Source organism: Alligator sinensis, unplaced genomic scaffold (assembly GCF_000455745.1).
Source record: "Alligator sinensis unplaced genomic scaffold, ASM45574v1 scaffold203_1, whole genome shotgun sequence".
NCBI lineage: Eukaryota > Metazoa > Chordata > Crocodylia > Alligatoridae > Alligator > Alligator sinensis.
The window spans coordinates 570,105-592,912 of NW_005841949.1; the positions used below are offsets into that span (position 1 = coordinate 570,105).

The following is a 22,808-nucleotide window of genomic DNA, read 5'->3' on the forward strand; positions in this document are numbered from 1 at the left end:
AGGTTCTGCATTCATGACACTTATGCAGTCATTAGGCAGTAGTAGATTTGTACAGGTGCAACTGACTGAAACTTGTGGGTCAATTCTGTTGCTGACAGAACAAAGAAGAACAGACTCCAGCTTCTTTGGGGGCTATACAGAACCAGACAAGCTATAGGAGAGGAACAAATAAACATGTACCAAAGTCAGCAGCTCTGACAGATATACCCAGGGAGAGCTATAAGCAGCAGCTATTTTTATGCTGTCATTTTAACCGGTACAAGTTCACTTTAAAACCACCAATTTTTTAAGCATTGATAGAAAACAATGATCCTATTTGCTTTTCATACTGAGGCTGGGAGATTTTAAGACTAGCCAGAGAAACTGAAACTCAGCTCAGGAAAACAGACCTTATGACAACAGGCTGAGAGCTATGGGGCTCTTTAGGCTGGAAAAGCGCAGGCTCAGGGGCAATCTGATGGCCACCTATAAGTTTATCAGAGGTGTTCACCAGAGTGCCCCAAGAAATGACAAGGCCGAACGGTTATAAACTCCTGCAAGACCGTTTCAGGCTGGACATAGGGAAGAATTTCTTTACTGTCCGAGCCCCCAAGGTCTGGAATAGCCTGCCATCGGAGGTGGTTCAAGCACCCACATTGAACGCCTTCAAAAGAAATTTGGATGCTTATCTTGCTGGGATCTTATGACCCCTGCTGACTTTCTGCCCCTGGGGCAGGGGGCTGCACTTGATGATCTTCCAGGGTCCTTTCCAGCCCCAATGTCTAGGAAATCTATGAAACCTTTTAACACTACTCCTACTCTGGCAGCAGAGATGGGGGGAATGGAGATTCTTGGTCCACCCAACACATTTGTTTCGTGGTTCATTATGAAGTTTTTTGTTCCATTCACCAACACTTTTTGAAGATTTTTTTTTAAATGACTTAACATGCTCCTGCCTTTTTTGTGAGGGTGCAAGACCTTCCAGACATCTCCAAGCCCCCTGTTATCAAAAGGCAAAAGCAGGAAGGGAAGGGACCTCAAAAGAGCATTTAAATTTGCCCCCCTGCTTCAACGCAGGATCAACGCAGTGCATCTAAAATGTAGATGCACTGCATTCTACATTTTTTTTAGATGCACGCAGTGCATCTAAAACCATTCCTTATATATCCAACCTGCTCTTGAAAGCCTCTAATGATGGAGATGAGGGGGGGGGGGGGGGGGGGGGTTTGCAATATGGCATGATTGACTCATTCAGTTTGAGATCTAGTATTACCCTCTGATACTTCTCTACCAAACTGCTGCCTGCCAGCCATTGCTCCTCTTGTATTTGTGCACAAGCACACTGCACTTCTCCTGATGGAATTTAATTTAATTTCAGACTATTTTTGAAAGGTCAAATATCAAAGTCATCTGGAATTCTAGCCTGTTCTCCAGAGTGCACACAGCCCCTCCCAGCTTAGCACCACCTGCAATGTGACTAAACATAATCACCAATGCATCACTCAGGTCACTAATAAAAATATGGACTAGTACAAGGTCCAGAACCAGTGCCTCTGGAACCCTATTTGCTATATCTTTCCAGGTTAAGAGTTAGCCTTCGGTAACAAGAGTAGTTTTTTCCCCCAATCCATTGTGGTTAGAGTAGTTTCCTCTAGATCACACGTCTCTACTTTGCATAAGAAAGTGTCACTCAGGACAGCATGCATTGTATTGTCTATTTTTCCCTTATCCATAAGGCTCATTATTTTGTCCTAAAGGGAGTTAGCTTGGTTTGATATGACTTGTTCTTGACAAACCCATTTTGTCAGATACTTGTCTTCTAAGTACTTAGCAAATGGAGTTTTGTTCCTGTATCTTTATAGGGACTTACAGGTAGACTAGATGGCCTAACTTCCTTAAAATCCCTTTATATGTCCCCTTCAACACAGAAGGGTGCTGGGGATATTATAAAGGAAGACTTACCTTAGAAAGAAGTCAGCAAGCATGCCTGGCAAGTCAATCAGAAGGATGCTCTGGGCAAGATCTGTTCACTTCAAACCATGAATCTATACAGCTGAGAGAAAGAAGACGGGGAGAAAGAAGAGAAGAGAGACCTAATTTTAGATACAGGAATGTAAAAATCAGCTCTTTTGGCTCAGACCCCTCCCCCACACACACACACTTTCACCAAATAAGATTTCCAGAGTTGTATTCTAATTCCAGAACTATCCATTCAGAGTGAGAGAGCAAGAGTAATAACTTCCAGACACACAGAGTGGACATCTGGACAAAGGCTTCTTCTGCAAGATCTGGTGTACATCTATCTGTCCAGCAGGCCTGACTATGACCAGGCTTGTCCCAACATAAGGAAGAGGTACAGCTGGCTTTTTATTTTCCCAAACAGAGTGCCTAATACTATCTTTTTGAATCTGGAAGGCAGCAATCCTACAGCCACAATGCCACGCCAGGCTGCTGATTCACCCCTCCAAAGAAGGCAAGAGGAAGCTGTACTGATGGCTGAAACTCTGCATGTACAAAGACAAAAATCTTATTGGCCATTCCAAGCCACCAAGTAGTTTCAGGACTATCAGTTTTGGACAACAGCAAATCCAGCTCTGGTCTTCAATTTAAAGATGCAAAATATCACTTTCCCTCCCTCCCACCCCCAGGACAAAAGCAAGAGAGTGCTAAGCAGGCCACATTGGAGAGAGCTCCCACCCTCACAGGGAGACTAGCTTGTTTCTAGCCTTGGAAGAGCCAGACAGATGGGAGAAGAAAGTCATAACATTTTAGGGGCCTGTGAGGTAGGTCAAAAACAAGGTCTCTGGGGTAAGCCCGTTTTGTTCTGCGTGCACAAAGCATCTGGTTCAGTGGAGTTCCGGTTTGTAACAGGGGATCCCAGGGCTCTTAGAACAGAAGCAATTAACGGTAGATCTATATCATAATTTTCCTGAGGGCATTTTGCTGCTTCATCTAAACCTCATTCAGGTGGAACAACAGGAAAGTAGCCCCAGATGCTCTGAACCACGTACACCGTCTTTCTCTGACCCTTGTGGCTTATGCAGGGCACATAGGGAGGGAGGGTTGTGAGCAGCACATGGAAAAGGGCCGTCAAAGGCAAGAACATCTTGCTGAAAGCAAGAGAGATCAGTAGAGGTATTGGGGATACTGCCACCCAGGGAGTGCTGGGGACGGTGAAGGGATCTGAGGTGCAACAGACCAAGCTAGGCAATAAGAGGTCACATTATGACAACAGCCATGGAAGCAGAGGGAGAGGATGTCCTGCAGAGACAGGAGCAGCTTGCATTGCAGGGAGGAGCTCTCCCTAGCCATAGCAGGCACTTGGGGGCTGCTGAGCCACCAGGAGGATTCACTGGGCTATGAAATACAAACCCCCCTCCCACTCTGCCAAGGCTACTGGGCTTATGTAGAGGCACATGCCTTCTGCACAGCTTGGACACCAGATCCATGCAGCATGATGAGTCAAAAGCCAGGTTGAAAGAAGGACCCAATATGAACCCAGAAACAGAAAGGAAACACCTTATTATTCTCAGGCACAGAATTATTATTCCTGCCCTGCACAGAAAAGGGCTATATGCCACATGCTTGAAGATGGGAATGGGGAATGTACCCTTAGCATGCCAGTGCCACACTAAGCACCCATGTTCCTGATTAATGCTTTCCAGTCACTCCGACACTCCTGATGGCTTTAATGAGGGCCAGGAGCAGCTGGAGAAGTGGCCATGTGGAGACAGGGCACCAGTAGGCTGAGATTCAACTTCCTGCTCTACCAATGACTGCGTGACCTTAGGAAAGTCATTTAGTCCATCCATGCCTCAATTTCTTCAGCTGTACAGCAAGGATAATACCTTCCTTGCAGAAGGGCTGGGAAGATAAATCCATCAGGTTTAGAATGAGCTCTGACACTGTGGTACACAACTAACAGAAAAGACAGTACCAAAGAGTACTCCCCCAAGGGCACTGAGTTTTCCTAGATCTTTACTCACCCTCAGAGTGCTCTCATGTACTGCTGCTTTGTTCTCAGTAAGTAAGCAATATATTCACCACACTTGGCAGAGTGCCTTCCATTCACCAAGGAATGCGAGCCCCTGAAGCACAATTCTGCTAGTGGTCAGCTATTCACCAGGGCCTGCCTGATGTGGGTTAGGTGCCCTGTCCTCTTCCACTTTGAGAGAAGCAAACGAGATCCTTATAGGTGGTCTTCCAGCCACACTACCCAGTGCTGCAGGCCCATCGGATCTCATAAGCCACAGGCTCTCAAACTGTGGTCCATGGACCACCACTGGTCCACAAGCTCCATTCAGGTGGTCCTCAGAAAGGTTGGGGAACAATCGAGAATATCTGTACTTGTAACGTACAAGTTACGTTATTAATATTAATATCCTATTAATATTAAAATAGGAGTTGTGTGCTTTGATTTGTAGAACAAAAAAAAGTTTAAGTTGTCTGCTGAGAGACTCAGCAATTTTCAAGTGGTCTGCAAAAAAAAAGGTTTGAGAACAACTGTCATAAGCTATGCCAGGCCTGTCACTACTTTTACTGGAAGCTTGCAAAGAAGACCTACAGTGCTGCTTGTTCAATGGATAGGTTTCCACTGAGATCAGTGCCATACCAACACCATGGTAGCAGAGGCACTGTCATTCAAGAGGTGAAGCTGAGGTGCTGTGTCCTTGCTGTCGAGATCCCTTGATGCCGTTAGCAATGGATGGCAAATCACCCTTGGGACCTCAGTTTTAGCCTCCTGAAAGCACCTGGGAGCTTCAAATGGAGAAGAATATTCACATTCAGCTAAACAATGCTGCCCAACCCAAGAGGCAGCTAGATTTCAGTGATGCTGAAGTTATTCCTAGATAAACAGAGAGCATTTTGGGGGTGACAGGTACATGAATATAAGGGTGAGTTATTCAACAGCCAAGGAGAAGGCAAAGATGAGGTTATTTAACACCAGGGCTACTGACGAGAAAGCCTTTTGCATGGGTTTGACCATTCATGGGTGCACGTGTGGTGCTTTGTCTATCCAGTGAGCCACCCCGAAGGCACCAAGGCACCCAGAGTGATGCACACAGAACCATTTGCTTTACAGACCTCAAAACATTGCCCTTGATCAAAGAGAAAGGCAGTCATTTCCAGCTAGCAATACAACACATACTGAGTGCTACTTCCAAGTCAAAGAAGACACAAGGCCCATACCCCCAGTAAGCTCTTCTCCTTCAGGGACTGTTAAACCGGTCTTCTGTCTGCAGGCAATAGGAGGGTCATGTAAGTCCCCAACCAGATGGGAATATAGCTCCTGTAGGGACTGGGGGGACAGGCCTATATAAAGCTAGCAGAGGCAATGACGAGGGCATGTAGTTCCAGCAAATGGCCAGCCATGAGAACAAGCAACTACAAAGCCCACAGCATCCAATAGCAGGCACAGATCCCCCTAACCAGTCTCCTTACCCCACCAGCAGCTACTCCTGTATCCAACCCAGGCCCTACCCCATCTGCTCAGGGTGCCTCAGGGAAGCATCTGCATTGTCTTTCTAAGGACCCCAAAATGCTGTGCACAAACTAAGCCTGACAATACCCATGTGGGGCAGAGCAGTGAGTGGAGTTTAGTACCTATTGGCAGAGGGGACCAGAGGGACAGGGAGGACAACAGATTGCCCTGGGCCACCCAGAGGTGGAGCTGGGGACAAAGCCCATCCTCTGAATTCTTGGCAATGGGCTTGGAGGCAGGTTAGTAAAGCGCACACATCCTTGGACATGATCCATCTTTCAGCAATTCCCAGGTACAAACAGGACCTGACAACAACTGTTCTCCTGAGGTGAGGGGAACCAACAAGACACCCTACCCTCTTCCCTATACCACCTCTTGGCTTCCCAGGTGACAGGCATGCGCCTGCTGCTGTACCTTTTGTGATAGATGCACAGGCAGGGCAGCCTGGCTATCGTGTCCCCCTGCAGAAGCTCCTCCAGGCAGATCACGCATTCACCCGCATCTTTAGTCAGCACGTCATCTAAAAGGGGGTCACAAAAGAGGAGAGATGAGGAGACAAGCAGACCGTATGCACCACGACAGTCACCCCCAAGCAATATCCTCAGGCTAAGCACCAGACCTGTGTTGCTCCACACCCTTTCATCCGAGAGTGCTACCCACCCACTGTCCTGAACTAGATCCTGCGCGGACTGATTCTAAAGACTGGAAGAATAGACCATCAGAGCTCATGTCTCCAGGCAGGTCCAAGCACAGAGTGGACTGGACCCATATTGCCTTTCTTGGCAAAGCTACAAGGACCCTCAACAGCACTTAGCTGGACTCAGACCTTCAGCCTCTTTGTACCTGCAGGGCCAAGAGTCTCTCCCTCCCAAAGTCCAGCACACTATTCTCAGCTGGGCATAACCTTAGGCTTTTGCATTGATTAGTAGTATTTGCACATCAGTGCAGAACACGAAAGGGCCCCCAATTCTGTGAGGGCTGAGAACATGCTGGGGCAGGGAGGGATATTACTCAGTAAGTACCCCCGGGAGTAACACATTTTGCTTTTCTTCTTCCCTTTTCATCAGAAGATTCCCATACCCCTTACAGACATTAAAGAGGCTTCTATGCACTAGTGAGCTGAAGAGCAATGGGCCAGGAACAGAAGCCAAATGACTTGACTAGGGTCAGAGTTGCAGATCCAAGACTAACCAAGAGTTTCTAACTCCCAGTCCCCGGCATGAGCCACCAGGCTTCCTTGTTACCCCCAGAGCATCAGATATGGCACAGAGACCAACACCCTCCAGTAAGTTTGCTTAGCTTAGTACCTACAGAAGAACAGAGCTACAATATGTGCAATAGATAATGCCCACTGCCCCCACAAATAGCACACCCAGCCTGCTTGCTGCAAGTGCTTCTCACCAACTGGCAAGCAGTTTATCCAGGGTGTGAACAGATGTAATATTTGGAGGGCTTCAAATGCCTCTGAAATACTCCAGAGGATGAGCAGGCAGACATACGTGCCTTTGGAGAGTTTCAAAACCAGAAGCCCTCCAAAAATAACCCCAAAGAAAATAAGTACTATTTAGAAGTGTGTCCAAATGAAGCAATTCCTGTTGCAAGTGCACATACTGTGGAGCCCAACAGGGAAGGGTTCAGTCCTCAGGTTCCCACAGTGCTCCAAGGCTGCACTGAACCTGAAGCTAAACCAGCGGGTCAGCAGAGGTGCTCTCTTCAATACTGGATCTATGGTCAGGCAGAGAGAAGCAGTAATTGTCAGCAAATTGTGACCTACGCTAGACAGGGAAGTGAGTGCTCTAAAGCACTGCTTTCTCAGGTGAGCCATCATCAAGAGCATACATGCATCTCTGGTAGGCCAGGCTGACCACAGAAATCCAGATGTATAAGGGCAGGAGGAGTCTCCATAGCTTTGCAGGAAAAGCAGAAAAACTGTTCCAGCAGCAACCCCAAAAGCACAGCTCCCCTCATCGAGGCACAAGCTGCTTTGGCATCTGGTTTTCCAACTCACTTGGCAACAAGACAGAAATCCAATCACCATCTCTGCGCACTGTGTGGATGCAGGGACACCTCCAAGTTTAGGCTACTCTCTCCATTTCTAGAGTGGCACATGGAGAGGAGAGCACAGGAAGGTCACTGTTCTGGGCACAGGGTCATGGAAAAGCCAGCAAGGGAGCATCTTCATAGGCAGTGGTTGTTGCTCAGGAGGCCAGGGAAGACTGGCAAGCAAAGGCAGTGTGCGCATGCGTGTGCATGCAAGCACATAAAGGTAGGGAAGAAAGACCAGAAGCATGAAGGACTGGCTGGGAATACCCATAAACTACAGGCTGGGACTGAGGCACTCTGGAGAAGCTGTGGAGGGAGCCCATGTCTAGAGTAAAAGAAGGAGGTGGGGGAACCCAAGGCCCAGACAAAGGTGCTTTGGAAACACTGTTCAAACAGCTTTTCACAGGGCACTGTTTTAAGTTAATGCAATCAAATCCTCACTTTCACAAGTGCCAAAATAGCTTCTTAATTCACACCTCCCTGAAAACCCTCAACAGCCTCCATGTGCTCTGGGTAGGTAGACGCAGCAGCAAGCTGGCATTTCCTGCTCTCCCTTCACCCCTCAAGCATAGGCAACTGGATCTGACCCACCCTGGGAACAAGATATCTGCCCCCTCCTGGGACTCCAGCCTTCCCAGACTCATTCCTGGGCAGACAGACTGCAGCCCCAGGTCTGGCACAAAGCAAGCAGGGAAGGAACCCTCATCCAGGGCACAGACACAGCTGGCATTTGATTGCTTCTCTGTCACTAGATGCACATGCAGGACTCAGACATGTTGGCCAACCCTGGGACTTAATATGGACCTGTCTGGAAGCAGCCAGACACACCCCAGCCCCCGCTACACCTACATGCCTCTGCATAGACTGCAGAAATGACTGCTCCCTTGCAAGCTCAGGGGACTCCAGTCAGAGGGCAGGGCACTGGGGGAGCTTGTTCCATCTATGCTCTCCCTGCTTAGTGCATGTAGTCCCAAGGGTTGAAGTCCCCACCAAGATTACAGTTAGCACCAGGTAGCACAGTGCCTGGGTGGAGGGTGGATGCCTGGACTGGGCTCCAGGCCTTCCCCTCTGCCACTCAGCAGCAGAGTTGTAGCAGTGACAGTGCTGTTCCCAAATGCAGCAGCAGACAGGCATGTAGGTTGTAACCGTGTTGGTTTAAGGACACAGGCAGACAAGGTTCTTTGGGTAAATTTGATATCTTTTGCTAGACCAACTAAATAGAGCATACACCAACTGCAGATGCTTCCTCAGCCTGATGAAGGGTTTTTAAACCCAAAAAGCTTGCTAAGAATTTTTTTCCCCAACTATTTAGTTGGTCTAATAAAAGATATCAGATTTACCCAAAGAACCTTGTCTGCAGCAGACAGGCAGGCAATACCTAGCACCAGATATCAGCACTGACACATCCTTCACAAGAACCATCGTGACCGTTGTAACCCTGTTCTCCTCTCCATCAGGGAGAATATTACTAGTTTAAAGGAGCCGGAGAGAGCCAAAGGTCCAGCTCCTTTCCCCACTGCAACTCCACAAGTGGGTATACTTTTCCTTTAAGTCATGGCATCCATATTTGCCCTGCAGGAGGGATTTCAGCCACATTTGCCCACATCTTCCCCAGCAGAAGTTGCTGCACAGAAGGCTATTTTTAGCACCAATCTGCCAGAGCAGTCACAGCATCTGGCCAGCAGTGTTAGAGCTCAGAGCTGCTGCAGCCAGAGACACTGCAGGACATGGTATAAGCACCAAGGTCTGCAGAGAGGCCCCAGCTCCTACTTCCCTAGCCACCCCACAAAGAAGACATCTAGCTTGAGCTCCAACAGGAACACTGCCAGGAAGCTCAGGATGGGGGAGCTCAGGGGTGGCTACTCCCAGCAGGAGGCATGACAGGCACCAGCATCTCCCAGCAGGATCCTCTGCAGGGAAGGTGGTGAGATCACAGCTGCTGCAGCCCTAGAGCAAGATTCACTGCAGGGAATAAAACTAGAGGTGGCATCTGTGAGGAGCTTGCAGCTCCCCCAGCAAAGAGCTGTTCCCAGGGAAAAATGGCTCTGGGCAGACACAGAGGTGAAGGGTTGGCTTAGGAAGTCTCACAACACCCCACAGAGGTGCCTGGGAGCATGGATTGCTGGATCTAGGAGCCGCCCAGCAATAATTAAAGCATTTTCTATAATTTATCAGGCTGGGAGGGGGGGGACCTGGCATGTGATTTAGGGACAGTCTCCTCCCCCTGACCTGATTTACAGCACCCAGCTCTAGAGCTGCCTGCCTCATGCTGTCCATCAGTCAGCGCACAAGGGGCTCTGCTGCATGGGCCCCCATGTGATGGGGAAGGTGTGGTACCAATGTAGCCTTGGCACTGACAGCTGCCTGGGACAGTGGTCACACCACTCAGCACACCACTGGTAGCAGGGGGGAGGGGCAAGCACGCCCCGGGCCTTTCAGACCAGGCCTTCATGGCAGGGGTTAACCAAGGCATGAGCTCCCCCAGATGCTAAGCTGGCAAAGCTGGCAGCAGCACAGCCAATGGGAGCCAGACCAGACAGTGATGACACCATTTGCTGTGTCAGATTCCTCCCCACAAGGCAGCAGGCAGTGCCAGACAGGACAGTGGCAGCTCTGAGCCACAGAAGTCCTGGGGCTTGCCACACAGCTGCCTCCCTGCATCAGGGCTGCCACACCTCACACACCTACCAGAACCCGTCGGAGCTGCACGCAGGCACCAGGCTCACAGCACCCACTGAAAGCCGCACTTGAGGGGAATAGCTCAGAGCACGCCCTGCTGGCTGGTCAATCCCACCATACGCATAGCCTCCACCCTGCTTGCAGCCTGTACGGAGAGAAGCTTCCCCATCTCCCTTTATGCCAGAGAACGCTACCCCAGCTTCAGAGCTGGGCACAAAGGGGCAGGGTCCATTTCTGCTGCAGAATGTGTCTCACCAACAGGTCTGCTCTCACCCTAGCACCAGCCTGCTTTGTGGTACTCTGGCCCCTCTCCCCTGCCAGACTACCCAGACCCTCCTAGGTAGGGTTAGCTATTGTGCATCACCTTTACTTTTAGCCCCCACCTTTCCTTTCCTCTCACACAGGTTCCAACCCAGGACACACTGTCCAACTCCTCTCCTCGAGCCTCTTGTCTGCTAGCAATGCCAAGGCCATTGCACAGGGGCAGCCATAGGACAGCAGGGAAATGCATGGCAGCATCAGCAAAGCCATGACAAATCCCCTGGCCAGTATCACTGCAGAGGTCAATGCTGTTGCCGAGTCAGGCACTGGTGCACTAACATGATGGAACCTACCCACCTCCTTGCTCACAGTCGCATTGGCCAGTGGCCTACAGCCTCCTTTATTCAGTGACAGTCTATCTGTCCTAATGTAGACCGTCTTCTCTGTACCCCTCTCTGGTTTTGTCCTGCCTTACCCCAATGCCAGGTCACCCTGACCTCTGCCTGCACCCAGGCCTCCCCTTCCTACACACCCAGCTTTGCCCAGACTCAGCGATTAGTCACTTAGCTTGACACTTCACCTCTGTTCTGCTGGAGTTCCTGGTCACTGCTGCTCATGAGACAACTTCCACCTCGATCCCGTATGTGCCATCCTCCTGGCTTCCCACTATGCCTGGGCAAATACCTTACCCGAATCCAGTCTTCTTCTATGACGCTCAGTCTTCTTCTATGACGCTCTGCTGGGCTGCTGACAATGGCCAACAGGTGTAGAGTTGTGACTGTCCCATCCTCACACCTCTTCTTTAATCCCCGATCCCTGCTTCTCTGTCATCCCAATCACAATTTACAAGGCAAAGCAACCCCTGCCCCCAAAAGTAACCAGTGGATATCAAGCCCTTTCCAGTTTCATCCATCAGACTGAGTATCTAACACAGGGCCTTAACAAAAGAGCCCTGTCCTGGAAGGTGGGGCATGACTCAAAGCAGAGGGACCCAAGCCTACTTGGGGAGTCCCAGGAGATGGCCCAAGCCTTCCAAGGAAGAGAGCACTGGCCTACATCAAGCTGTTAGTGCTCTGGATTGTCAAACAAAGCACTACGGGATAAGTGCACACTGACACAAATTTAAAACCATATGAGGAAGTTTCTATGACACTTGTGCAGAGTCCTGGAAGTTCCAGCAGGGCCTCTGTGCCAACACCTAGGTACTCCTGGTTTGAACACAGCATTTATAAATCCCAAGCTTATTTCCTCCATTTAAGTGCAAAGCCTTTTGATCTAAGTCACAGACAGGGTCTGAGCAGGTCAACAGCACCCAAGGGAGCAGTGCAAAATGAAGCAAGAGACAGACCAGTACCAAGGAGGGGAGGATGCTGCATAGCAGGGCAGCAAGGAACTACTATTAAGTTTTTTTCCTGCATTCAGAGCTCCCTCATCCTCCATGCTTCCAGTCTGCCACTAGATCACTGGGGCAGTTATGGTTTGTTTCTACAGTAATTTTGCAGGGCTCTATCCATGGAAAGACAGCCTATATAGGAAGGGTGGTGGGAGGGACAGGGATGTCTAATAGAAAGGTGGACTGGTTGAAGATGTACGATATAGATCCTATAGTAGATGAGAAAGTTAATGTATAGACTGGCTCTATAATGACAATGACTCTTCCAAGCAACTGTTGCTATTGGAGATTATTCCTTGGACTGGAAAGCCTTAACTTTCCAACATCATTATAAGGAAATGCAACCACTTCTGGGGTAGAGGACACAGACATTAGAGAGCAATACAAGGCAGCTTGTAGGCAAGCAGAAAGGACTGCTATATTTCACACAACCTGCAGTAGGGCTTCAGGCTGGGCAAACAGAACTACTCAAGCTGAAACTCAGAGTAACATGACTGAACTTCCTCATCACCCCCAGATCAGCCTGGACTCCTGGAGAACTGAGCCCTGCCCCCTTTTCTGGTTGAATCCCCAACCCCACTCCAGCAGAGATCTAGCCCAGTTGACGGCAGGCCCGACTCTTGCAAGATCCTGAGAAACTTCAGCCCAGGGCAGCAGGCCTCTTATTTTTTCTGGACTGTCAATCACTTTGGCAACAGTAAGGAAGCTGCTACCCCACCTCAACAGTGTCACTAGGAAGCTCGCCTTGAGGAAGTTAGTTCAGACAATTTTACTGCAAACTGGCAGGAACCATTAGCAACACAGTAGCAGAGGACAGCTGTCTGAGGATCCGGTGGCCCAATTAAAGGTACAAGCCTTTCAAAGGGCCAGATCTGCTTCACCTATAGGCTGTTCCAAAGCAACAGACATGCCCTTCTCTTTCAAAAGGAGCTCATTCCATACTACTCTTTCCACTTGAAGGGTTTCCACATTAGATACTTGTCCTAAATGCCACACAGTCGCTACAAGTGATCCAGCCCTAAAGGTAGAAGTAAAAGGGGCATTAGTATAGACAGGGCTATGCATCACTGCAGATGTTTAGGGTCCACGTTGGTTAATGCTGCTCAAAGCAAGTATATACCACACTATAGGCAAAGTGCCTTTTAACTCCCTAGTGTGGGATCAGCAGTGAAGAGTCTGGGATAGGTCTGTCCAGGAACAAAAGTGTGTATGTAAAACCAGAGGTTTACATTGGGAGTTTATCATGGAGATTCTCCAGCCAATTGCTTTCCTCTCAGCTGGTAACCATATTATAGATGAAAACCTGCCCCTGTTTGGTGCTGGCCCAGTTTGTTATGGGATATGTCAGGGCTAGAATTGCTGTCCTGATGCCTCAGTCCAAAGGATTCAGCCCCAATAGGAAAAGAGCTGCACTCGATGGAAATAGATCTGACCTATAGCTATATTGGTAGACTCCTACCCATGCTGGAAGAACTGGGAGGTGACCTTGTCTGATTCCAGGGGACACTATAGGACTGTCTCTCAGTTTTCAGAAAGGGGGAGACCTGGGTGTAACCATGTGATATTTGTACTGCTGCCTCACTTGACTCTTTCTATGAATACTTGCCAGCACTGCAACACAAGGCAGCCAACCATAACCAAGGCCCTAGACACCAGCGCAGCTAGCTACCCTACCAGAGCATCCAGCGAAGAAGTCTCTACTCATGCTCACCTGCTTCCTTGCTGGAGTATCATCTGGTACCTCCCCCACATGAGGCAGGGGTGTTGGGGGGGGGGGCGCAAAGGAAGGTCACTGGCTCCTCTGCCTAATTTCACTCACAGGGCAGAAATCATACAGATTCAGGGCCCTCATAGAAGGGTGTCCCTATTAGCCAGTGTTGGGATGCTGTGTGAAAAGAAGACATCCCTGGCTGGATGACTGGGGGAGGACAGAAGATCCAGGCTCAACAGAAAGTACTATAGTACTTGAGGAGTAGAGTGAGGCTTAGAGACAGCAGTGTAGCCAGCCCCTGGCCTGGGAGGGGTGGAGCACTGGGGTCTTAGGCACTGTCATGAATGCTTAAGATGGCACTTTCTGGTTACCAGTGACCAAAGAGCCACAAATCTCCAAGTACTGAAATGAATCTCCAGGACCACAGAGAAAACAGGACAACCATACCAGAAAAAACAAGGGACTTGCCTCAGTGGTTAAGGCTCTAGCCAAGGACACAGGAGATGCAGGTTCAATTCCCTGCTCACTCACCAACTCACTGTTTGACCTTGGGCAAATCAGTCTTGCTGGACCTGAGCTCTCCAGCTGTACAATAAGGATAAGAGTACTGCTTTAGATGAGAGGACAAATGCCTGGCAAGATGAGAAGACTGGAGTCCAGTGTGGAACATGGGTTTTGGCTAGTTCATGGTTTGGAATGGACTGTGCAGCTAACTTGCAGCAGCACTTCTGGACCTGGTTTCAGCCTGAAACAAGCTTTGTGGAGAGGGTCCAAGCTCAGCATAGGTATTTCTGCACTGCTAAAGATACATTGGGAAACAGGGATGTGGAAAAATGCATGTTCAAGAGCAGATTACAAAACCTCATTTGCATGTGGTTAAAACCCACCAGAGGACAGCTCCACAAGTCAGAAACATCTGCACAGGAGAAACCTAAAGCACTCAAGATGTTCAGTTACTTAGTGAACAGATACAGGCAGGCTCCCAAGCACTGCACTGGGTCCTGATCAGACAGGCATGGTCCAAATGTCAAAGTCTGGGGAAGCATTCAGGGTGCAAGGCAAGAGAATGCCCCTCCAAGCTGCTCTCCTCAGGGAGCTAGTACCTGTGCCTGGAGCAGTGCCCTCAGAATGGGGAATGTATCACTATCTCCTCCTGCATGCAGGCCACAGGTGCCAGAGTTGTGACCTGAATAGTGGTGGTGGTGGGGGAGAAGGGGGGTTGCACCAAGCCTCAGGAGAGCTGAGAAGGTGAGCATCCAGGACACAGCACACAAGAGGTGCTGTGCCCAAAATGGAAATAAGCCGAGGCAGTTCTATAGCACAGACAGGCTTGAATGAAAGGAACTGAAGGGATGCAGATCCAGGAATAAATGCTGGCATGGTGCCAAGAATGAAACAAATTAAGCAGGGAGGCAGAGAAGGGGGCTGGGGTTGTTTCTTATTGCCTGGCAGCAAAGGCAAAACAGACTGATGATCTGGAAAGGGGGAGACGGGCAAGACAGTGGTGCAGGGGAGTCCAACACAGTACAGTATTCAAGGCACCTGCAGGAGGGGTTTAAGGAAATGGGGCCAACACCTAGCATGGGATTTTAGCAACAAGGACATGCCATGACAACAGACCAATGGTTTCCCTGGTGGTGTTTAGGCCATCAGGCTCCCTTCCACTCCTAAGAAAGAAAAGCAGCCTGTAGCACATGCCCAGCTTGTGTCATGCAAGCCTGCCACCTGGTTGGATGATGCCTCTGCCAAATGGTCATGCCCAGGCAGTAGTGCCAGCCTGCTGGAGGGAGCAAAGAGTTTGAGGAGCTGCAGACAACAGGAACAGAGCAAACCTACTAGCAAGTGATTACTCTGCAGGGCAGCCACAGGCCTGGTGGCTACCTCAGCACCTTGCTAGTTCCAACTAGTTGCAAATGCCGTGCAAGCACTAAAACCAACTAGGAGAGCAGTGATGGTGAAACTAACTGTGGCTCTGGCTCTAGTCACATGCGTGGTATCCCAGCCACCAGGGGAGAACTGGGTATGTGCTTGTTCTACGGGGAACCCCACGCCTTGCTCTTCCACCCTTAGCAGAGCTCCTTCTGGTAAACTCCACCAGCCATTACTTAGTTCAGCACATACATCAGTGCCCAGGCTGGGAACACTCTTGGACATTCTCTGGTGCATATCACTGTGAGGAGATTAAAGAGACCCTCAGTAGAGACTAAGTGCGCTGTGGTGTCCCTCCTCTTCCCAGCAGCAGAAGTCCTCAGCCAAACAGCAGCACTGGTCAACCTCCCTAGGGGGCAATCACTTGCCCTTGCTTAGGCCACACTTGCCAGACAGCCCTGGGCTCTGCTGGAAACAACGTCTTTGTTCTTTAACAAAGAGCCGCCCCAGCCCAATCATCCCAGAACTCCATCACTGCAACACCATGATGGGAGACAGAAGCCCCTGGCCCCTTCCCTTGCCAGGCAGTGATGGCAGAGCCTGCAGGTACAGTGGATACAGAGTGGGGGCCAAACCTGAGCTTCCTGTCCACCCCAGGAGCAGCATGCCACATGGAATAAGACAGGTGGGGAGGACACAAGGAGCCTGACAGCCAGGGCACTGTATGAGCAGGATAGGTAAGGGACAGGGGAAATGTCACAGTACTATATCCCTGCCACACTGAAGCACAGGCAATGGCTGGCACTAGGGGTGCACCGATAAGAGATTTTGGGGGCTGGTACCGATAGCTGATTTTTAAGGAGGCATATTGACTGATACCAAATTGATTTCCAATACAGCTGCGTCCAGCTGGTAAGGCATTGCCCAGCTGGAACATGGCAGGATGCAGGGGTCGTGGGGAGGGGGAGCAGCTCTCACCGTTGCACACATGCCAGGAGAGCATAGGGCGGAGCAGGGCAAGGCAGGCTGCAGCTGTGAGCTGGGGTGAGGACACAAGCAGCCTGACAGCCAGGGCATTGTATAAGCAGGATAGGTAAGGGCAAGGGAAATGTCACACGCTCTGTGCCTGCCTCGCAGTCACTTGCGCTGAGCTCCTCCTGGCATGGGAGGGAGGGGAAGGGGAGGGGAGGAGACTGGGCTGTGCTGTGCTGCACCCAGGGCCATGGTGATGGTGCTGGGAGGGGACTATAGGGGGGCTACAGCAAAATTTGGGGTGGCTGCAGCCCCAGGACCGAGGTAAGACTAACAGGCCTACAGTTTCCTGGGTCCTCTTTCCTCCCTTTTTTGAAAATGGAAACCACATTGGCCTTTTTCCAGTTGTCAGGCACCTCACCAGAGCACCATGAGTGCTCGTAAAGCTGTGCCAGGGGTCCTGCAATGACCTCTGCCAGTTCCCTAGGCACTCTGGGGTGGAGGTCGTCAGGACCTGCTGATTTGAACACATCTAGTCCCTCCAGAACTTCCCTGACTAGGTCCTCACTGACCTTAGGCCTGGGTGCACTTCCCCTGGGTCCATCCGAAATCTCAGTGGGGGGATGTCCCTGTCCCTGCTCAGAAAAATGGAAGCAAAGAATCTGTTAAAGAGATTAGCTTTGTCATCTGGTGCTACCACCAGATTACCAAGCATGTCCTGCAGAGGCCCCACATTATTTGGCACCTTCTTTTTACCCACTATGTATTTAAAAAAGGACTTCTTGTTATCTTTGATCCGGGTCGCTAGTCCAAGTTCCACCCCAGCCTTAGCCTTCCTAATAGCTCCCCTATAATCTCGAGCCAAGGAGGCATAATCCTCCTTGGTGATGGCCCCTCCCTTCTATTGGGTGTACACCTCCTTTTGAAGGTGTACACCTCCTTTTGAGGTGTTCGTGGATGCTTTTGGTGAGCCACGGGGGCTTTTGAGCACTCTTGCCCCCTTTGATCCGCGTGGGGATTGTCACACTCCGGGCTTGGAGGATTGTCTCCTTAAGGAACAACCACTCTTCTTGGACTCCCAACTCCTCTCCCCTCTGGGACCTCAGTGCCTCCCCTACTAGTCTCCTTACCTCATTGAAATCTGCCCTCCTGAAGTCCAGGGCTGCTGCCTTGCTACAGGCCTTTGACACCCTGCGCTGGATGGTAAACTCCAGTAGGCGATGGTCGCTATCGCCCAGGTGGTTGAGCACCTGCAGCCCCCTCACCAGGTCATCGCCTGTGGCCAGGACCAGGTCCAACAAGGCATTTCCCCTGGTGGGACTGTGCACCTCCTGGGTTAGGTGGAGGTCCTGTAACTCGGCTAGGAACCTACGTGAGTGGCTGACTGCTCTTCCCAGCAGATGTCTGGGTAGTTTAGGTCACCCATGATGACCACGTCCTTTGACTTAACTTGTGCATGGGATGAGATCAGACAGACAAGTCCCAGAGGCAGCACAGACCAGGCTGCTGGTGAGCACATGCCAAACAGGTTGCCATTTGTTACCTGGCACAAACCACTCTGCTGAGCATGCTGGCTCGGGGACCGATGAGACAGGCCCTTCTCCACTGCAGACAGCTAGAGACCAATCTCACTCTTGTGAGAGGGCTAGGAAAGGAAAGAGCACTCTGCTGAGAAGCAGACCAGGCAAAGCATGCTGCCCAAGTGACTCAGCTTACCACAGAAGCAGGTGATGGGGACCCCGTCCCTAGCCAATCCATAAGATGACTACAACTAGTTGCCTTGCCCTCATCCACCCACCCACACATGCATGGGCTCCCACGCTGCAGTGTCTTTTGGCACATCAGACATGCAGGTCTCCTCCTGCTACAGGCACACTAATATGCTAAGGGCAGGCTGGGTGGCAAGATCTGCCTTTCCAGGACAGTGTTCAGTTTGTCCTCTTGGCCTGCAGGATCCTTGGGGTAGGGGTGCTCTGCACTGTGCTCACAATAATCCTAGCACTTAGCACAGGTATAGCCCCAGGCAACAGGACAGCACTTCCTCCATTTCAAAGAGGGAAGAAATGGAGGCACAAGAGTAAAGTGACTGACCTAAGGTAAGAGTATCACACATGGCTCACAAGCTGGATCTGGTCTGTGGAGTCAGGGCCACCATAAGTTGGGGAGTATGACTGATGCTGGGGAGACAGAATGAGTAGCCTGCTCCAGAATCTGGGGCCCAAGGACCCTGGTGGACAAAGTGATCAGGGGTGATAGGAGGGTAAGCAAGGGCTGACAACCCCAGTCACCCTCTGACTGCTTCACCCATCACCACTGTTGCAGCCCTACCTCCCCAGTCGCCAGCCCTCCTACAACATCCCATGAGCCAGAACTGTAGTTGTAGCTACCACATGCTCTGTGCTGAAGCTGGAGCTGTCACTGAGGCACGAAATGTGGGTCAGTGGCAGCAGTTCCAGCTTCAGTAGAGGGCAGGAGCTGGAGATATCACTGCTGCATGTACCAGTCTGGAGCTGGAGCTCTTGTCATTGTCACCAGAGCCACCCTGTTCCCTGAGCTGAATCCAGCCAACAGAGTCTAGATCTGGCTTTGGGCAGAAGGCAAATCTGAGACCACTGGCCTTAGCAGTCAAATTAGGAATTGCCAACAGGTAACACCACCAGCAGTGTTAAATCCCCCATGACCCAAGAAGCCCAGAAGGCCTTACGACAGCCCCTAGCCCACCCCCTCAGCCAGCCTACCTCATGGGAAAGGGGGTGGGGAGTCTGCCAGCTGATCCCCAATGCATTCACAACTAGCTTTCCCAGCATTTGGTGGAAGTGGTGAACAGCAGAGCAGGTCTACATGGGAGCTCAATGAGGACAGAGATCCAAACCCACAAGGTAATAACATGAAAAAGCCTGAGCTAACAGGACTGGAAGTTGCTCAGCCATCCATACTAGAGAGTCCTCATGCTGAAAGCAAGGCATAAGTGAGCCATATCCATGGGTAACAGGGCCAGGCTAGAGCTTCAGAGATAAGGTGGCAAGGCAGGGGACAGATCCATTACCCAGAGGCTGTCTGGATAAAAGGGGCTGGGGGAAGGTACTGAGCTAGGACCCCGCAGGCCTAATGCAATGACAAGGGCCCACCAGAAACGCAGGCTGCACTTTCCTAGGAAAGCTTTGTTCTCAACCCATTCCCTCATGTTGGCTCAAGTCAGCAAAGTGCACATGCACTTGAGTGCTTCCAAAGGAAAATAATAAGTGGGGGGAGTCTGACCAGCTTCTGCCAAGTAAGCAGTACTGCAGTTGAAGCCAGCAGGGCTCTGGGAGAGACAGCAAGGACCCTCTCAGTAACCTTCTCCGAGTCGTTTAGGAACATCCTGATGCGAGATGATGACAGAACTTGGATGCAACTCACCCTCCATGCAGCATCTGCCCTCCCAATCATAAGCCATTTGATCTGGAAACAGATGCATGGAAGCAGAGCTCTTACCATTGTAGGAGAGGCGGGGTTTGCTCAGACACATGATAAAGTGCATTTCCATCTCGTCGGAAGCTACAGATTTGGAGCAAATTGGGCACTTGAAACCTAGAAAGAAGCAGAGGTAGCCACAATTAGAGGTTCTACAAAGCAACATCCATCTATAAAAGCTAGAGCAAAGGCTTGCTACTGTTGTCAAAAAAACAAAACAAAATAAAATCACCGCAGGACCTGCTGTGGGATAAAACAGCCTGCTCTAAGCTGAGGGATCCAGTACTGCTCAAGTCCTAGCAGAGGCTTTCCATGAAATACAGATGGATGAGGGAAAAAATCCCACCACAATCCTTCCTTTGCTCAGCAGTTATAACTCTGCTGATCACCCAGGTGAGTAGATGGACACCTCCTTTACCAACCAGGCAGGATAGCTCACTTCCCATGTGCATGACTATGCACAGGCCATAAAACATCTGTTAGCTGCCAGTAAAGGCAAATGCAAAATCCATTCTAGGCGTACAGAAGCTCTCCCCTTGCCAGTGTTAGTGACTGCAGGACAAGGGCAGAGACCTGACATGAGACCCCAGGCTGCCTCTGCCAAAGGGCTGGGGAAGCATGGAAGCCTTCACAATGCTGGGGACTTTTTGTGTCCCTAATCAGGAGCTGTCCAGCACTTTATCTAGTCTTAATTCACGTATCTTAAGCAACATCCATCCCACAAGGCCCCTTAGACCTGATCAGAAGGACTCCCCTGTGACCAGACTGGATTTGCCCTCCCAGCTTTGCCCCACTTATACTAGCCTTGTTGCTGTTGCCTTCACTGGAGTTCCACTCCCTTCTGGTACTTGCAGCTTTTAGATTGCGTCATCTTTTTGGTCTGTACCTGAGATCATATTGGGGCCATCCCATGATAGGCAAGGAGGCAATCCATACCCAAGGAACATATGAACTAAAAGTAGACAGCCCACTCCAAACAGAAACCAAAGCCAGAGGAGACACAGTAACACTAGTGTATCATGGCAGCAGGGCTCTTCCTTTTTTCAATTCAATGGATAGTGTAGGGTGGCTTCAGAAGCAGAGGTGAACAAGGGGAGCACAGAGAAGAGGTCAGAACATTTCCCAGGTCTTTGGGGCAGTAGAGAATGCAGTACACAAGACAAAGGGAGCACCAAAACTAGCAAAGTGGTCAGGCTTGGGGGGTGGGGAAGGGTTCAAGATGCAAACAGGGACAAAGCTGGCCAAGTGTGCTCACATACGGGCCAATGCTAGAGGGCCACGAAAGGGCATATTCGTCCCAAAACTGGCTGTGCCACCTCTACATCAAGAATTGTGCGTCCATTTAGTTCCGCTTTTTCATGAACTATTTGCATTTAGAAATCTCTGCAGCTATCAACCACTGAAACCAGATCATCAGCTCTCTGCAAGAGGCCCCAGTGGCCATGGAGCTTTGGTTGATTTCTTTCCTGTCTACAGCCATGTATGGAGACTGCACCAGCTTTGCTAAACCAGTTACTAAACCACTTCAGTCAAAGGTAGCAGGTATTTTTATGCTGAGACAGCCCAAGTTCTCTCAGTCTCTCCTTATATGTCAGCCCCTCCACTCCAAGCTGTCCTGTCCTCTCCCCAGCCCTGCCTCCCTCTAATGTTTGTTACCAAGGTACCCCAACACCGTAGGGCAACTGCACTAGAACTACAATCAGAAAGCATACCTATGCATGCACACACATGGGCACACACACCCCACCTAGCCTGGCCCAGCCCATTAACTCTCAATCTCCCTCTGACCAACCTAAAGAGGGCAGGAAATAACCAACTGCTACTCTAAGAACAAGGGACAGCATATCAGAAGAAACCCCTGATAGGTGGCAACAAGAAGCAAAGGGATGAGAGATTGATCTGCAAAACCATTTCCTGGGGACCCCACAGAAGGAAGGCCTCTCTTACACCAACTCTCTCATCCCATTGCCAGGCATCTGCAGTCAGGCAGAAGTCTGAAGGGATGGCTCTAGGGCAGGGGTGGGCAAAATGGCAGATCCAGCAGCCAGTGGACTCCATTTCCCAGCAGCCCCTGCCTACATGGCAGGGACCAGTTTCCATGGAGATCCCTGCTACATCTGTGCTGTGATACTGTAAGGCTGGGGTTGCCATGGGGACTGGCCCCAGCCATGCTGGGCAGGTGCACAGCAGGGCAGGGCAGGGGACTGCACCAGAGCCTCTGGGATCTTGCAACGGGGGCAGCTTGGTCCAGGACCAGGGCAGAGCCGTGATCTGCTGCCTGCATGCTCTGGGCAGGGGCGCGGAGGCAGCGAACCAAGGCTCTGCCCTGGCTTCTTGCAGCGGTGACAGCCTGGTCCTGAGCCAGGGCAGAGCCGCAATCTGCTGCTTGCGCACCCGTGCCTGGAGCATGCAGGCAGTAGATCACAGCTCTGCCCTGGCCCCAGACCAAGCTGCCCTTCGCAACATCCCAGCAGCTCTGGAGCAGCCCCTGCCCTGCTGCATGCCCTGCCAGTGTGGCTGGGGCCGGTCTCCATAGCAAGTCCAGCCATGCACTATCACAGCACAGGTGCAACTGGGGTCTCCATGGAGAGTGGCCCTAGCCATGCAGGCAGGGCCTGCTGGGAAATGGAGTCCACTGCAGGCCCACAGGCCAGATTTTGCCCATCCCTGCTCTAGGGGATGATACTGTGCCAGTCTTTCACAACTAAGAATACGGACACAAAAAAAATAGAAAGAAAAAGAAAACAATAGCAAGGTAAAAGCAGTGGAGACTTAGCACATACACTATCTCTTTTGCACATCTGCTTCTGCCTCACAGAAAGCGGAAGCTAAACTAAGACAGTTTGGCCCTGACAGAACAAAGTTCTGACAATATAGCTTCCACTTACTATCAGATAGGAGGAGACACAAACATTACTATGTAATAAGTCCTGCCTTCCTATAACTTGCTCTAATTGGTTTATCTG

At 50.5% G+C, this 22,808-nt stretch overlaps 1 protein-coding gene across 2 annotated transcripts in view; it reads right to left on the reverse strand.

Annotated features, from left to right (window-relative positions):
* ZNRF1 (zinc and ring finger 1) overlaps positions 1–22,808 on the reverse strand; it is a 92,435-nt gene that overhangs the window by 2,356 nt on the left and 67,271 nt on the right. For both annotated transcript variants that reach the window (XM_025199765.1, XM_006020228.3), the window contains exons 2-4: positions 19,864–19,959; positions 5,876–5,981; positions 1,942–2,032 (exon numbers count right to left, since the gene is read on the reverse strand). In XM_025199765.1, the coding sequence (XP_025055550.1) occupies positions 1,975–2,032; positions 5,876–5,981; positions 19,864–19,959 (260 nt within the window). In that variant the 3' untranslated portion in view covers positions 1,942–1,974. The remainder of the gene's footprint in view (positions 1–1,941; positions 2,033–5,875; positions 5,982–19,863; positions 19,960–22,808) is intronic.